This window comes from Larimichthys crocea, chromosome XI (assembly GCF_000972845.2).
Source record: "Larimichthys crocea isolate SSNF chromosome XI, L_crocea_2.0, whole genome shotgun sequence".
NCBI lineage: Eukaryota > Metazoa > Chordata > Actinopteri > Sciaenidae > Larimichthys > Larimichthys crocea.
In genome coordinates, this window is record NC_040021.1 from 21,890,951 (window position 1) to 21,909,132 (window position 18,182).

At 44.5% G+C, this 18,182-nt stretch overlaps 1 protein-coding gene across 3 annotated transcripts in view; it reads left to right on the forward strand.

Moving 5' to 3' along the window:
- The window catches only part of hivep2a (HIVEP zinc finger 2a), a 106,586-nt gene extending 89,553 nt beyond the window's left edge, over nt 1–17,033 (forward strand). For all 3 annotated transcript variants that reach the window (XM_010745328.3, XM_019259143.2, XM_027284106.1), the window contains 11 exons: nt 82–342; nt 454–622; nt 746–836; nt 934–2,722; nt 2,810–2,967; nt 7,659–7,834; nt 8,435–8,536; nt 11,878–12,754; nt 12,993–13,101; nt 14,559–14,678; nt 15,353–17,033. In XM_010745328.3, the coding sequence (XP_010743630.2) occupies nt 82–342; nt 454–622; nt 746–836; nt 934–2,722; nt 2,810–2,967; nt 7,659–7,834; nt 8,435–8,536; nt 11,878–12,754; nt 12,993–13,101; nt 14,559–14,678; nt 15,353–16,114 (4,614 nt within the window). In that variant the 3' untranslated portion in view covers nt 16,115–17,033. The remainder of the gene's footprint in view (nt 1–81; nt 343–453; nt 623–745; nt 837–933; nt 2,723–2,809; nt 2,968–7,658; nt 7,835–8,434; nt 8,537–11,877; nt 12,755–12,992; nt 13,102–14,558; nt 14,679–15,352) is intronic.
- The last annotated feature ends 1,149 nt before the right edge of the window (nt 17,034–18,182 follow it).

Sequence of the window (18,182 nt, forward strand, 5' to 3'; positions counted from 1 at the left end):
CATATTATACATTTAATACTATAAAGTATGGTGGTTCTTGAGCCAACTTTTTGAACAAATTTCTTTGTTGTTTTGAACCAGGATGACTCATTGGCATCTTGTGGTGGACCTAAACAGTCGGAGTTCCTGACGGTGCCTGGCAGTGGTCACTCCAGCCACCACCAGCAAAGGGAGATGAGGAGGTCATCATCGGAGCAGGCACCGTGCACGCTGCCTACAGAGTTGCCTGAGATGCGAAGCAAATCCTTCGACTATGGAAGCTTGTCCTCCTCTAGACAGGGGGAGATATACTCCAGTGCCTCTGCAATGAAGGAACGCCGGCGTGGATATCTAGTTCGACAGGTGGGATAGGACTGGGAGTTATAGTTGGTCATTTAGACAAGCCTTACAGCTGTTGAAATTTCCTTTGACTATATCAACATTACATTGACTGACCAACTCTACTTCGAACAGGCTTCACTGAGTGTTTATCCAGAGGCGGTCACCCAGGAACCAGGGCTCTCTGAGATGTCAATCAAACAGGAGAGTTTGGAACATGGGGCATGGCCTGGCCCAACAGGATCCCCCCATAGCGGCAGCGATCTAGCCTGCAGATCCAAAAGAATTGGCGGTAGCATTGGTGGTGAGCCTTGGATTTCAGCACTTAAACCTTTTATTGAAATTGCACCTGATCATGATACGTCTTTCTTTAATGAACTAATACAAAATCTAGCACAAAATTAACATTTTTATGTTTTATGCTCAGGTGTAGGACCTCACCAACACCAACACCACCAGCACATCCTCCAGCAGAGTATCAGTGAGGACAGCCTGCAGGACGAACCTCTCTATAGCAGGTAATAAAGTCTGGGTTTCTCTATGACTAAAATAGCCATTCTTATTTAAGTGTGACAATACGAAATGCAAATTCATGAACTTTTTTATATTATTTAGGTCCCAGCAGCATCGCCTGCAGACCCAAGGCTCATCATCTGAAGGAGAACATCCAGGTCACGAGGTTATGAACAAGGAAGTAATCCAGCAGTACCAGAGTGGGCCCCCCTTCCTTTCTTTCCAGCAACCGGGTCTGTTTTGGAATCAGGAGGCCGGTCAGACACCCAGACAGCAGCTGACCCTCCAGGCCCAGCAGCAGCTCCAAAAACTCCACATCAGATCACCAGGGAACCTGCCTGGACACCCGCACCACAAGCAACAACCGCTCCACTCCGTGCAGCAAATCCACGATCAACAGCCGCACGATGGGAAATCAGAAAATCCGAACTCTCAGATGTACCCTGCCTCTTTCTCATCTCGCAACTCTCCCCTGTCCCAGCAACAACAGCAAAACTTTGTCCCGTCCAAACACTCCCTGCCCAGCTCCACCACCACCCCAATGCTTCTGCAGCAAATCCAACCTGTCTTTGCCACCCAGAACCTGGGCTCCCAGGCCTCTATGCCCGGTATGCTGGTTCCTGTACGGATCCAAACACACGTGCCAACATTTGGTAGTGTTATGTACACCAGTGTTAGCCAGCTGATAGCTACTCATGGCAGTGGGGCACAAGGGCTAGGTTCAGCCAGGCCAGGTGTTGCTGACAACAGCAACATGTCTCCCTCTGTTGGTGTTGCAAGTGTCAGCAAACCACCTGGAGGTATTGGAGGAGGCATGAGCGGGGCAGGCTTCAACCTATCACACTTTCTGGGACAGACCGATGGTGCAGCAGCGCGCTACCCACTCTGGAAGGTTCCAGATTCACTGCCAGAGCAACGCCTGAACACAGGGATCCCATTGTCACTAACGTCAGGCACCATATCCACCACAGACGCCTCAGGATCTGGCATCGGAGGCAGCAAACGCATGCTTTCCCCCGCCAGCTCTCTGGAGCTTTTCATTGAGACTAAGCAGCAGAAAAGAGTGAAAGAGGAGAGGATGTATGGACAGATCGTTAAGGAGATGAGTGCGGTGGAGCTGAGTGGAACTGAGAGCAGCAGCAAGCCTGAGAAAGGGCAGAGCAGAGGTCAGCGACCCCGTCTTAAGAGTGAAGGCTCCATGGATGATTCTGAAAGAATGGCCTCGTCTCCTCCACTAAGCGACTTCCCTGTTGCCACCAAGATTGCCATTCCTGTCCGTTCATCTGCCCCTCACCTCCCTGATGTACCCCGGGCTGAAAGTTTCACCCCTCCTCTCCAGATTGTCACTGACCGCTCCCCGGTATCAGGTGGCCGGGATTCCCCAGAAGAGCTTGATGTGGATGAGTCAGTCCCAGAGCGCAACTCCAGCCCCCAGTCCATGGTGTCCTCCAACGACGAAGAAGACAGTGACAACACAAAGCAGTCTGCATCCAGTAAAATCCCTGTGAGCATGCTGGTTCAGCTAGCCGCCAACCAAAGTGCAGGATTATCCGGAGCGGTGGGCCAGACCCTGCTACTCACGGATGTGGCTGACGTCCAGCAGTTTTTCCAGTTCCCCAGCCTGCGAACCATGAGCAGAGTCAGCTGGTGTTTCCTGAACTACACCAAACCCAACAGCACCCAAGCTGCCTTGCGTAGCTCTGTCTACAATGCATGGTGTGTGAGCTCATACAACCCCAATCCTCTGAACCTCAGCACGAAGGCGGCTCTGGCCCTGCTCAGGTCCAAGCAGAGGATAAACACTGATTCCATGTACACACATGCCGCCATGTCGCCACCCAGCTCTGGAAAACTGGTGTCATCTGTGGCCTGGAAGCTGAGGTTTGATCAGGTATGGATGTAAAATACAAGTTTAAAACAGCGTTAACACACAAAAAAAGTGTTTTAAGTGTGACTGCTGTTATTTATCTTCTCGTAGTTGAAGCCAGAGCTGATGCCAGTTGATGTCAGTAATTTCGGGAGGAAGATGAAGGGAGTGGTGTCGTGGGACCGTTCGAAGGAGGAGCAAGTGGAGAAGGAGGTCTCAGCCAAACAGCCGGCCACCGAACCGACCCGCATCAAGATCTTTGAAGGCGGGTACGTCCAGAAAACACACACACACACACACACACACACACACACAGTCGAGTGACAGACATCATTTCTGCATTATTCTAGTCGCTGAGATGAGCACGCATATTTTCTTGCAGTTTTTTGACGGCGCTACATGAAATCTTAATGATGAGCTGATGTTTGCATTTAAGTGAAGTCCCTGCTGTTTGTCCTCGCATTGTAAATCACATCAGAGATTGTTTCAGAGTTTGTTTCATCCTCCCTCGGAGACCAGCGGGGTGAAGAGCAGAGAGTCTAATACTGAAAGTCTATTTATTCTTCCGTGACAGGGAATGGACTGCTAGAATTTAAATCATCTGCTAAACAAATCAAAGTCTTACTTGGAAATAAACGTATAATGTCATCTTCATGACATATTTGACATGATGATGGTCTTCATAGAAATCTTTCATTTGTTGGTTTCTTTGTCAAAAGGAGTTCCAGTGACATCTGGTGCACAGGCAGCACTTTTGTTGAGGAGTAATTGGTCAGATTCTGACAGTGATTGGGATCTGGGATCTCTAACGTTACGAGCTGACACTGAGAAGGCTACAGTCCAGACGCCGAGCCATTAAGCCACTTTTCAGAGTCAAGAATCAATCAATCAAACTCAGCGATCAAAGTACTGCAAGATGTTTTCAACCCATCTTGAAGATCTCCGATTAAACACCAGATATCAGTTACTCTCGCCTCACGAGGGGCCTCAGGTTCACACTCACACTGAGCTGACTAATTGCTTTTTCTTTCCAACCTTACACCTAAATATTGAACAAAAATGAACTCGGGTGGCCTTTGTGTGAACTTTAAGGACATCTGTTTCATTACGATTAATCCCAAAATCTTCTTAGGTGTAAAAAAAACAAACAAAAAAACCTACAACCTATTCTTTGTGCCTGTGAGAGTCCGGCCAAGAGTCTGGTAAACCCATCACAGGGTAACCGCTTGAGCTGCATGGTTGTAATTGGACGACGTCGACTATGGACTGGTGTGAATCCGTCCCTCGTTACTTTATTTTGAAAAGCTTCTTCACACTTTTTTATACGATCAGAAACTTTATTTTGTTTGTTTATGTTATTAAGAGAAGAAGACTTTGGATCATTTTGTTTTTATTTCTTTTATATTTATTCCACTCTGTTGTATTTTACAACAAGTACATGACTCATACAAACATCATCAGTTAATCTATACCTGCAGTATGTGGCCTCCTGCTGATACTGAAACATTCTAACTTTCTTATCATTGATAATATTTCCTCATTTATATTCACTCTTCATAAAACTCATGAGTAAACTTAAAGAAGACAGTTTGCTGCAGGATGAATCTGATATTTCATAATTAATTTAAAATCTGGACCTTTGCTGCCGTAGAACATCAAAAGCTGGGCTCAAATCCGTACTGGTCTTTATTCTTTGATTAGATATTTTTGGATGTCAGACATCATTATAACTGTATTTTACAGCAGAGGTTCTTTATTTTGCAGCCAAGGACACTTTACAAGGCAGGGAATATACCGAGGATCCCCTCATGTGTGGAAGAAAAGTATTGGAAAGATATCAGACATGTATTCAAAATATTTGCACCATCTCACACTCACAGAATACCCATAATGCATGCTTGACTGGCAGGATATATATACGAGTTATAGATTTGTTAGATCCAAAACCTATAAATCATTATAGATTTAAAACTATTTTCAAGGCTTTTCAAGGACCCCCCATGGACCCTTGAGTGTCCCTGGACTCCTGTTTGAGAATCACAGTATTTAGAGAAAGTCACTGCGCAGCTGTTTGTGTTCAGATATTTTTTAATTTTTTTAATCTGGTGTGTGACGAGATAATTTTCCATTTCACCAAGAGTGCACTGTGATTGTGTCACAGCCACAGAGCAATCTGATAGAGATTATGCGGCAATAAAAAGATTTTGTTTGATAGGGATAAAGCCACAAGGATCCTTTATTATGAATAAAAGTCCCATAAAGCTTATTTTTCCACACAGAAAGCAAAGAAATCTGTCCTAACATGTACGTTAGATGGTCAAATAAAGGGTAGTATGAGGGGAGTTAAAGCTCCAAACCCCTGTAGTTTGAGACATTCCTACAGTATCATAATGTTTTATAGTCTTACAGTAGAGCCAGTAAGACCAAGGTTACTGAATGGAACAGACGCAAACATGCAAATACCCTCACACACACACACACACACACACACACACACACACACACACTTGTGGGGAGTTATTAAATGCAGCAGACAGTGAAGTAATTCTCTTTTGTCCCCAAAGGACACTTTAGAAGCAGTAAGTGGATAAAAGCATACAAACAAGACACACACACACACACAGACACACACAGATACACTCATGCACTTCCATAAACAGCATGCATACCAGTAATAAGCAAACAGACGCACGAAAAAAAAAACACTCACATCAATCTTCGTAAGGAAAAAAGAAAAAAGTCTGGATTGAAATCCGAAGTTTTTTTGGCGCAGACGACGAATCCATTACCTCTCCCTCGTTCATTGAAAGATTTCAGTAGTTTTCTGAAAGAGAATCTGCTTTATGATCTTACCGTGTGCTGCGAATAAAACAGAATAAAACAAAAAATAATCATCGTAATTCATTTTCATAACCGGCCGCAGCTGTGTAAACGTCTCGGCTCAGACGAGCGCTCAGAGGTATTTCCCACTCCGTGGTGCGAGTTGAAAGACAAACCCCCCCCCAACACCCCCATCCAGATCCAGATGCAGACGGATTGTTTGATGTACCTGATATTGGACCTCCTCTTAACACGTGAGGCCCTGAACTAACCCATTACCTGCTCCTCAAGCCACTGCAGACAGGACAGGAAACGACACAGTTCAGACAGACAGACACACACATACACAGGAACCAGGAGCAGGCCCTGCCATCGCTCATCTCAGGAGCAGGCCCTGCCATCGCTCATCTCACACCCAGGAGCGTGCACTTATCCCTGGGCAAACCTCGGCTCCAGAGAGCCTCTTTCCTCCTGGAGGTCAGAGGAGCCTAATGAGAGAGAGAGAGACAGACAGACAGACAGACAGGCAGGCAGACAGACAGACAGACAGACACACACACATACACAGGAACCAGGAGCAGGCCCTGCCATCGCTCATCTCACACCCAGGAGCGTGCACTCATCCCTGGGCAAACCTCGGCTCCAGAGAGCCTCTTTCCTCCTGGAGGTCAGAGGAGCGAGAGAGAGACAGACAGACAGACAGACAGACAGACAGACAGACAGACAGACAGACAGACAGACAGACAGACAGACAGACAGCATTTACCAGCGTTCGACTGGTGGTTGGTGGTAATATCCCTCCATGACAGACAAACTCACGCAGACATGCACTCGATCCCGCTGCCAAGTGTCCGCTGTTTCACTCGAAGCCTCATTGGGGATAGTCTTGACAGCGACGTCTTGTAAGAGAATAAGTGGGACCGCGGTTTGAAAAGCAGCAGCATGAAGAAGACTACGAACACACAAAACCCCCCGAGGTGGAACGCTGCATTGTTTCTCGTTTTAGCTTGTGATCCCTGAAAACAAAGAAATGTACTACAGTCGCATATTTCTGCGGGTTAGGAGCGGGTCGTCTAAAGAGGGATTTCTTTCCCCTGTTTAACTTCGATAGTTCTTGGAGGCATGTGACCGGTAACTGAGGGAAAAGAGCAAAAGATTAAAGGAACATCTGAAAAAACAGCCCTGACATATATATCCTGTTAATCATCCTGAGACTCGGCACAGTGTGAGCGTGATGATACATCAGCACGGACAGAGTTTGGCTTACACATCAGCCAATGAGGCAGCTTTTAAAAAACCAGCCCAGGATCAGGTCCAGAAACTTTTAACACACAGTAATCCACGTGTGACCTCACAGGAGGCAAATATATACGATATAAAACGATGTTTATTTTCATTTTCACATACAGGTTGTGATAAAATAGGAAAAATAATGAAGTTTCCTCTGAGATGCAGCATTCCTAATCTGAATCTCTGAACAAACTGCATCCAGACTGATGTCACCCACACTCTCAGGCCTTTTCTCTCTCTCCCCCTCTTAGGATCTTAGAAACACTCATTTCAGCCGTATTCAAGCAGAACCTCTGCGTCAGCAAACATTTGTGTCCTGATGCATGACAATGAATCTGTCTGCTGCAGGGCTGCTGACCTTTGACCTCTCTGAGGATGTGTGAGGGACAACAGAGTACACGACAAAGAAAGCATTATGCTTTATATAAATATACATATATACAGTCTATCGTTAAATCCCGACCGCAGTATTAGAAGGTGGTATTACTCCGTAAAAAGTTGATTTCCACATGTGAATAATCATGAAGGGAGAAAAACAATGTAATTAAATAATACCGTGACAATATTAATATTAAGTTTCAAGCAGTTTTGTTGTGATAATCTTTGTCACATTCACCTGAATTATCTTAAACACCAGTACGTGTCCGGTTTTGGGTGCTCTGTTCACAGAATGTGGCAGAAATGTAAATATAAGAAGAAGAATCTAGATGTTTTTGTACATTTTGCTGTCACCACAGTTTCTCCTTCACTCTAGGAAGGAGGAGAAGGTGACATCTAGTTCTGCACGTTTGGACCTTAACGGAGAGAAACACATCATCATACAGTCTGTGTTACTCGCTCTTTCTTCCAGGTACAAATCCAACGAGGACTACGTGTACGTCCGCGGTCGCGGCCGGGGGAAATACATCTGCGAGGAGTGCGGCATCCGCTGTAAGAAGCCCAGCATGCTGAAGAAACACATCCGAACGCACACCGACGTCCGGCCGTACGTCTGCAAGTTCTGCAACTTTGCCTTCAAGACGAAAGGTAGAACCTCACACACTGTGAACTCCTGTCCTCCTGCTGTCACCGTTACACCTTCAAATGTTTCAGAAAAACCTCTTTGGGTCATCGTGTTGCAGTAAAACTGTCTTCAGACACGAGACCAATCATATATTTTACAAGAGAACTCCACATTAGAGCTCCAAGTGAAGAATTAAATCCTTGAATAAAGAACTAAGTGGTTAAATGAATGAATAAAACATGCACGGAGGCTGTTTTCTGTCGCTGTGGTCAGACAGGATCCTCCATCATATTCGGTTGAAGAGGCTGACTCGCTGATATGTGATCTTTAATGAAAAAACATAATCCGCCTGTTAGATTTTTAAACTTCTTTATGTACGGCACATGTGTCTGAAGCAGACACGGTCGAGCCGTTTTGTCATTAAATTACATAATGTATAAATTATATATCATTTCTAAATTCTAATTCTGCGGTGTCGCTCTTTTTCTTCTGTTTCCATCTCACCCTCTTTTCTTTTTCGCTCTCGCGTCGACGCAGCCAAACGAGCTCTGGTTTCCAGTAAGACTAGTCGAAGGGTCATTAAATGGTGTGTGTGTGTGTGTGTGTGTGTGTGTGTTTTGCAGGAAACCTGACGAAGCACATGAAGTCGAAGGCTCATATGAAAAAGTGTCTGGAGTTGGGAGTCTCCATGTCTTCTGTTGAGGACAACGAGGCAGATGAAGGAGGTAGGAAACACACAAAGACACACACACACACACATGAACACACACACTGCAATGACATCCTGCCGTCTCGATGAGCGCCGCCTGCAGCGTCTTTGGCTCGGAGCATGTTGTACACAGACAATTAGTGTAATGGAAAGCAGAGCTCGTCCTGACAGCCAGGACTCGTGTCAAACAACTGCACCCGACGCACCCGGCGCTTTGAAAACACACAGAGAAACATCCGTCCTGCATTTGTTTGAGGTCTCTTATTATATTATTCTAATGTTCCCATGAACAGTTTTTAAAACCGCACTTTTTATTTCCCTCCACTTACTCAAAAATAGCAACAAACATTTTCCTGTTCATCGCCTCTGACTGCCGTCACGCCGGGTTTCATGAGCTTCATGAGCCGAGAAGATGTGAAGTTGTGGGCTGGGAGGGATGAATATGATTTCCCATGAAATATTCACAGATAATAAATTGTCATCGGCTGTCTCTCGAGGGCCGTGCCGCTTTCCAAACAGATGAGTCGGGGGGCTTGATGACTTGATTATGAAGCTGGAAATCGTTGTGATTCATTTTATAGTTTTCACCATTAAAAACGACGACAACAACTCTGTCGTGACGTTCGCAAATATCAACTTAAAGATGATAAAATCCAACCTCGACTGCTCTCCATACCAACAAGTCCGACATGAATCTAAAAAGTCTTCCCATTGGTGTACTTACCACAAAGTTGTACACATTTATATGTGTGTTTAAAAATTTTAACAATCTCATATTTGCCTTGTTTTTTTTGGTCATTTCACCAAAATGAAAAGAACTATATGGAAACAAAGCCACTAATCTGCACTTTGGACCTTTTTAATCTCAATTAAACGAGCTGTAAGAAAACATAGTGTTGTAGGGAAGATATATTTTATGTTTAATGTGTCCTAACTTTAATATTTGTGTCCCTGTTAGATTTTTAAATCACTTGATTAAATGGGGATGAAGAGCAGCTGTTGTGGTATTTGACTCGAGTAAATTAATTTGAGGCCTTTATTTTCAGGATAAGACAGACATGGAATATAATATTCATAACTATGTTTTCATGTGTGTTTACTCACCTGAAAATAAGAATATTTTACATTTTTGTTTGTGAAAATTTCTACTTTTATATCTCCAGTGGGAGCGGGTCCTCTTTATGTTGAAACACCGTGTTTCTACAGACTGAACTAAACACTGACAGGGCCTTTAAAACGTTGTTTCCCCTTTACACTGAGAAGCAGAGGGTGATGTGAGGAGATTGCAATGCAGCGATTACACCAATAGATGCAACTACACACTAGACCTTTAAGTACAGGATGCCAGGAATTCATCATCCTGCCTCAACAGTAATGATATTATCATGAATGAATAAATTTAGGACTTAAAACTTGTTTTTTTTTAGTGCATGCAGCTAGTGAACATAAATACATGTATTTATTTTATTAACAAATTATGAAACTAAAGAGAAACCATGAGAAATCAACCTGACAGAGCTCTTCACTGAAGCTTTATTCACACCTGGTATTTAATCATGTGTTTTCATGGTGCATGTCAACGGGCTTCATGCAGTAGTCTGTTTAGATAATCACCCCAAATGTAAATCTAACACCCCTCAGCGCCCGCAGGGCAGGAATTTAACCTTGAGTCGTTTCCACTGGACGCCGGCTCACAGGTGACCGCACCGCCGCGCATGTTTTACCTGTCAGCAGGTGTTTTGGTGTCAGAGTTAAAGGAGCCGGAGCTGGTTTGAGTGGCTGAACTAAGCCGTTATCATAATATTGCACACAAACATCTGACTGGGAGCCGGTGTTATTTTCCACCGAATTACATTTTACTTAAAGTGACCCTGTGTGTGTGTGTGTGTGTGTGTGTGTGTGTGCATGTGTGTGTGTGTGTGGGTGGGTTTGAGTCCCAATTAAACACAGAGCCAACACACACACACACACACACACACACACGGGGGATTTTTTGGAAAAGAGAGAGCTACAGAAAGTCAGTCAGTGAGTCGTCGAGACATAAACATTTGTGGTTTGTGAAAAAGTCTTGTATATAAGAGTCTAACTGGAAAAGTAGTCCAGTGTTAGTGGATCTGATTTCCGCTCGTAGCAGTCGGCTAAATACAATTTATTAACTCCAAACGCCTTCTGCTGCTCTGCTCCTGGAGGGCGACCAAGTCAAACTGTTAGAAACGGAGAATATCTGTATATCATGCGTGTGTTTTTTAATTTTTTTATTCTGACTTCTGGCTGCGTGAAATCGTCTGAGAGAAACTTCATCAACTTTGACTCTTTTGCTCACAAACTTCCTCACTCACTTATCAGCCAATCGGTTAATAATAAAGTCAAAGTGATGCTTGGTCACCTGCCAACAGTAACTCTGCACTTACTGTACAATGAGACCTCGCCAACATCCTGCAGGGAGCGTCCAGCTTTTTTATCTTCACTAACTTTTGTTTTATTGTGTTTTGCGTTTCACTGCTGGCCTGCTTCATGTCTGAACTCTTTCTGCTGCCGCATGTTATTCACACAAACTGTTTCTCTTTCCTCACTTATCTCCCACTTCGTCTTTCTTTTGTTTGCTGTTTCCTCTCACACTTTTCCTCCTCTTCTTTTCTCATCTTGCTTTATTGTCTTCCTTCTTCTTCTTTTTCCACCTTTCCTCTTTTCTTGATCTCACTGTCTTCCTTTCCTTCCTCTGCTCTTCTTTCTTCCTCTTTATCTCCCACTTCCTCACTCCTCTTCTTCTTCTACTACATCTTCCTTTGCTTCTTTCCTCATCTCTCCCACCTTTCCTCTTTTCCTTCACTTCTTCCTCTCCTGCTTCCTGATCTATGTTTCCTTTATTTCTTCCTCATCTTGCTCCATTATCTCTCTTCCTTATCTTTTCCTCTTCCCTTGATTCCTCCATTATCTCGTTGTCGCCCTCTCCTTCCTCTACCTTTCCTTTTTCCTCCTCACATTCTTTTTTTGCTTCTTCTACTTACTTATATTTTCCCTTATTTCTTCCTCTTCTTGTTCTATCTCTGCTTCCTTTCCTTCTTCTTTTCTTGATTCCTCTTGATCCTCTTCTTCCTCACATTCTTCCTTCTCCTTTTCCTCCTCTTCTTCCTCATCTTGCTTCAATGTTCCTCTTACTTCTTCCTTTGCTTCTTACATCTTTCTTCTACTCGTGCCTCTTCCTTTCTTCTTTCTTTGCTTAAAGTCTGTCAGGGTTCTCTTCCCCTCCTCTCATCTCTCTTCTTCTTCATCTTGTTCTTAATCTTCTCGTCCTGCAGCTTGGTCCATCTTCCTCCTCCTCTTCCTGACCTCTCTTTTCTCCTCCTCCTCTCGTAGATGTCGGAGATGAAGGTCAGAGGTCTGAGAAGATTTCCCGAGGTGCCATGGCGGAGCACCAGTTCTCAGATGCTGACGACTCAGAGGGTGGAGAGGAAGACGGCGATGAGGTGGACGACGACGACGACGAAGAGGACGACTACGACGGCGACTCCACACCGAAGACTCGCTCTCGCTCCACCAGCCCGCAGCCTTACGCCCTGCCCTCCATGTCCATCACAGCCGTGGCCTCCTCCCATCAGGCTCCTCACCTCTCCCATCATTCAGCCTCCGACCTCCTGGGAAACACCAACAAGCCTCCGCTGTTTGGCTACTTCACCACCGTGCCGAGTATCCAGATCACACCGCAGGCTCCACCCAGCGACCCGGCAGGGAGGGAGCGCAGTCAGGTGGAGTACCAGAGAGGCCTGCAGAGGGCGCTGGGCAGCAGGCTGCTCGTTCCACCCTCCTCCTCCATGGATGAAGACCTCCCCGTCCCCTCCCCAGACCTCTCCTCCCCGTCCTCCCGCCTGTCCTCGCCCGGGCTCGACCACTCCGGCTGCCCGTCCCCCATCTCCCCTTCATCCTCCCCTTCGGCCCACCGATACCTCTCCCCGCACCGTGACCTCTCCCCTCACACCGGACACCTCTCACCTCGGCGGGACATCTCTCCCCTGCGTCACATCTCCCCCAAGAGGGACCTGGGAGTGTCTGGGGGATACCGGCGAGACCTCTCCCCCAGGAGAGGACACCTCTCGCTGCTCTCCCCTCTGTCTCGACCCACGTCTCCGGCAGGACGAGACTACAAGCGTGACCTTTCACCACGAGGCCGCCACAGGGGGATGATCCGGCCTGTTTCTCCTCGCCGAGGGCTGCACCAACACCTCCACCACCAAAGGTGAGTCGAGGATAATCGACCTTTCAAAGCGTCCAGGCTCTTTTAAACAGATCATTTGGGTGGAATTAGGTGAAAATAATTTTTTTAAATCGCATATTTCAAAGGAAAAGCTGCTGCTGTACATACAAATGTACAAAATCAGCATTGCAAGACTAATTTTTGATGCATTATTAAGTCGAATGTTGGAAGTTTTACACTTTTTAATGAGATATTTTTTCTTTAATGTGACCTCCTCCAGCCAGCAGAGCGGATCTCGGGGCCTCAGGCCAGGTCACCAGGCCGGGGTGCTGGGTCAAGCCGAGCTGGACCCGCTGGGACGTTGCAGGGGCAGTGCCGAGATGGAGATGGTGAGCGTCCACAAAACTTTTAAATCAGCCAACTCTTCACTTCACCTTTTTGGGGTTAGAGGCAGCTCTGCACTTTGGCATGATGCACCTGAATAACATTTGCATTTTGGAAAGACTTTCATAACCCGGGTCATCTTTGTGTCACCGAGTTTTGGCTCCGGTACAGAAGAAAGATGACATTCGGCAGCAGTTAATTCAAGTTTGCCTCGTTTTGCTTACGAATTTTCAATTTGTCGCTTCTTGTTTTTATGAAGTCTGGCAGCAGCAGTTTTATTTGGAAAAGTTGCGGTGAGAGTCTTTGTTCGCATGAATGGACTTCTCACTCCGGTTAATGCACTTTAAGCTCATGAAACGCTGCACTTCTTCTTCCTAATTAGAGATTCTCGCCTCTCTGAACACGACAAACGGACACGTTAACACTCACCAAACTTTCTGTGCTCCGACGTTGAACCTGAAGAAAAAAAAACGAAGGGAGAAAGACGACGAGGTAAAGCTCGAAAAGAAGGAAAGACAAGCGCTTAGAGAGAGAAAAGTGGAGAGAAGAAAAGCGTCTGGCAGACGGAGCAGAAACATTCAGAGAGGATGAGGGAATAAAGAGCGAGCCAGATAGACTGAATGTGTTAGAGAGGGGATGATTGAAGATAGGGCTGCTGGGTTTTGGTGGTAATGGGATCTTGGCTGGCGGTGGTGTGGTTAATAACGCGGCTGTTTTTCTTCTTAAGAGCCCTACTTCAAACTCTGGCTTCTGCTGCTGGTCCCACTTAAACAAAGCGTGAAGCAGAGAGCGAGACCGGGCTCGGGCTTTGATAACCGAGCGTTCTTCCAATGATAGATTAATGTTTTAACAGCCATTATTCAGACTCCAAATGTTTGACCGAGCCTCCGCGCTCCGTGTTTGTTTTTTCTACCAACACCTGCCGCCCGGCACAGCCGCACACTTCTGTTTTTGCACTTTTCATCAAGACCTATTAATTTATTTTGTCACATAATATTTGGTTTTCCATCGCGAAGCCTCAAATGTGTGTTTATTGTAACTAGCGCTGTCCAATGAGGGTGTGTATTTTTTTTTTTTTTGTGCGGTTTGTGCCGTAACATTAAATTTAAACGTCAGACTTAACATCAACACAGAAGTTTCTTTAGAGTTTTTTTTTTTGGGGTGGAAGAGGAAATTTGGACTGATAGTTTTGGGTTTATTCTCAGTCTTCCATGCACAGCAGGAGCTTCTCCACGTCTGCTCGAGTCAGGCTGGTCCCGTTAGCTTCCTGTGAGTTCCCGGCTCGGTTACGTAACGTCAGACTTTCTCAGAGTTTTTTTTTTTTAAAGGATTTCAACAGAGCTGAAGAGTCAAACTGAAAGTCCCGTTAGAGAAGTAAAAAAATTCTGAGGTTAACTCACTGGTTCATGATTACGTCCACAGATGACAGCGACCGCGTGTTTTAATGTTCTTGTGTTTGCAGGAACATCGTCCGGGCTCACCGTCGTCAGGGGAACGGGACCAGGGCGGTACCCGCGGTAACCAGTCCAGCCCACCTCACCAAGTCCTGTTCAGTCACCTTCCTCTTCATTCTCAACTCCAGGTATTTTATTAATTATTAATTTATTCAGTGTTTTGTGTTGTTTGAATATTTTATTTTATTTGAAGAAATTAATTTAATTTAAATAATATAATTTTGTGTCATTTCTTTTATTTTTTAAATATATTATTGTTATTATTATTATTATAAAAAAATGTCTTAATAGATTTTTTATATATTTAATACATTATAATAAGAAATATAATTTTGTGTAATTTATTTTATTATTACTTTTTCATGGTTTATATTATTATTATTTAATTATATTTATTTTTAATTTCTGTGTGTATATATATCATTTTTTTTGCACTTTTTTTATACATTTTTATTATATTTTAAATACTGTATATGAATTTATATGAACTTATATTATTTCTTATTTTATTATTTTGTGCAATTTTACGTCAATCTGCATTTTATGCTGTAAACCGCTTTGTAAATTTTAAAATACAGTTTTATTGTGAAAATACACTTTTTTATTAGCACTATAAAATAATTTTGCAGACCTGCAGGAGCAAAATAACTCGTACCCAATCAAATAAGCCCGTTGGTTCCTAAATCTGTGAAGAAACTTGTTGAGTTTATAAGCAGAAGTTATTGATTTGCTGGGGACTATTTTCTGTGGTGGATGAATCCACATTGGACTTCAGACTTTCAAACTCAAATTGTCTTCTCAGGTGCGTTCTCCATTCCCGATGATCCCCATCGGAGGGATCCAGATGGTACACTCCGTCCCCACCTCCGTCACCACCCCTCTGGCCCAGCAGGCGCAGCAGGTCGCATCCCGCCTGGTGCTGCAGAAGAGCACGTCGGAAGACTCCACCGGCGGCGAGGCCGCCGCCCCTCATCCCGTCTCCTTCACTGAGAGAGGAGTTCGAGGAGGCGAGAGGCTGAGGGAGTTGGCTTCACCTCACCTCTCGTCGCAGGAGAGGGAAGCAGGAGGAGGAGCGAGGCTGGAGCAGGAGGAGAGCATCCAGACCTGCACCAAGGCCATCGCCTCGCTCTGCATCGACTCGGAGGAGCTCGCCGAGAGAGGAGGAGGAGTCAGAGTGGATAAATTGAAAGACGGAGGCAGAGCTTCTTCCTCCTCTTCCTCTCCTTCTGCGTTGTCCTCCGACTCCCATCAACAGCAGCGCTCGCCATCCATCTCCATGTCGCCGCCATCTCCTCATCCTTCACCATCTCCTCCACAAGGTCCCGGGATTCAGCACTTTAGCGGCCTGGAGCTCAGGCCCCCTTACCCATCCATCCCCGCCTCCCCTCACGCCTCCTCCTCCTCCTCCTCCTCCTCCCCTGCTCCTTCTTCCTCCTCCTCCTCCTCGCCTCACCCTCCCAGCCCCGGATCCGACGGCCTCCAGCCTTCGACAGCGTCCAAACCTCTCAAGCCGGAGAGAGACAGGGAGGGCGAAAGCACAAAGAGAAACAAAGAGGCGTCGTAGGGCTGCAGGAGGAGAAGACGACGAGGAGGAGGAGGAGGAGAGGCCGTGGACTTCTTTATTTGTTTTTGGATAATACGAAGGGATGAAGTGCAACAGAGAGAGAAACACGACTTTTGCACACTTTACACACATATTCGTCAGTTTATACACACTCTCTCTCTCTAACACACACACACACACACACACACACACGAATACAAAGAAACAGCTCTTGTCAAAAAGTTTTTAAAACAGACTAAAACACGAACGGACTTTTAACATGTATGTACGGCACGCCTGATGGAAGCGGAGGGCCTGCTCTCAGAGAGAACGTTCTTATTTAAAGACTTTAAAAGGCGGTGACACGTGTACGTCAACTCCAACCACCGACACCACCGACACATGAGCCCGACCAAAACCTGCTATTCACAAGAAAACAGAAGGACTCTGGTTTTAAACGGTACGTCAGAAACAAACAAACAAAAAGAATCAGACAGCTATGTGTGTGCCTTTTCTTTAGTCTTTTTAGGTTTTTGTTGTTTTTGCTTATATTCACATATGAGCAAACAAAAGCAGGAAGGTAAAATGTAAATACAATATCTCGTTTTTTGCGTATCAGCTTTGTAATAAATGCAACCCCCTCCTCCTCCTCCTCCTCCTCCTCCCTACTCCCTCTCCTTCTTTTTTTTTTGGACACCTTAAATGTCTCCGACAAGCGATGTGAAGTTATGGATATTACTATTACGTACGGTTGCACTAAAACATATTTTTATATGAGTGAAATTTGAAAAAAAAAAAAATCTGCTTTTTTTTTGTGTACAGCAGCGATTCTATAATACTATTTATTATTGTTACCATGTTTCATAAATTGTACATTTTTTCTTAAATGTCGTGGATGCCTTTTTCTATGTAAAGCATGGGTTTTTTGCTATCGCTTACATTAGGGCGAGGATATGTACACTGTAATATGGCTTTATATGTTAGACCTATTTATATACGTCTAAGTGAGCCCCCTCTGCTTGGAGGTATATACACATAGAAGTAAGATTTACCAGAATATTTACCCAGCATATGAATACATACAGTATATAGAATCTATCTATCTATCTATCTATCTATCTATCTATCTATCTATCTATCTATCTATCTATCTATCTATCTATCTATCTATCTATCTGCACTTAACATTTAGAATGACATTCACATTAAGGTTATGGTAGTTTGCTTGTACATTTTCTCCGCTGCTCTTTTTGCCTGTCCCTGGTTGTTTTTTTTTGTTTTTTTTTACTTTCGTGGTATTATTATTATTTCTTGTTTTTTTTTTTTTTTTTTTTTTTTTTGTTTCGTGGTATTATTTTTTTTTCTTTTTTTTTTTTTTTTTTTTGATTGATTTACGAGGCACAGATTTGCTCTCAGCATTAAGTGAATGAACATGCCTTCTTGCACCGTGGCATTCTGCTCTATTGTTGTTGTTGTTTTGTTTTTGTTTTTTTAAACCCACCTCCTGCGCACACGCCCCGCCACACTCCTCCTCCTCCTCCTCCTCCTCCTCGTCCTCCGTCGTCGCCACGAATTTCAGACGACGATTATCAGCCGCGGTTCTTACTCGAGCGGTTGCGGTTTTTATCCGTGGGATATCTGAGCAGCGGGGAGGGGGAAACATTCCAATCCATGTAAATAATATTCAGTCGACTCCCTTCAACACACACATCTCTTCTTTGGCATTGATGCACATCGTGGCCATGGCAATCAACCCACCGAAACTCTTATTTAATGACTCTTTATTACAAACAAACACACACCAAACTCTCTGACAAAATGCACCTTATATTTCGTAGGATCTCGGCTATGGAAGTCCCAGCACTCTGGTCAGTTTTGTTTTTGTTTTTTTTTGCAGCAAACTTTGATAGAAGTGTTTTTAGGAGGTGAAACTGCTCCCGTGCTCCGAAAATCCCAAAATTGTCTTGAAAAAAATAAAAAATAATAATACATTTAACAGTTGTGACATTGAGGCTTTCTGCACTGCTTTTTTTTATTTACCCTCCTGCGATCCCTCCTTCCCTCCTGGATATTCTTGTGTAGCTAAGCA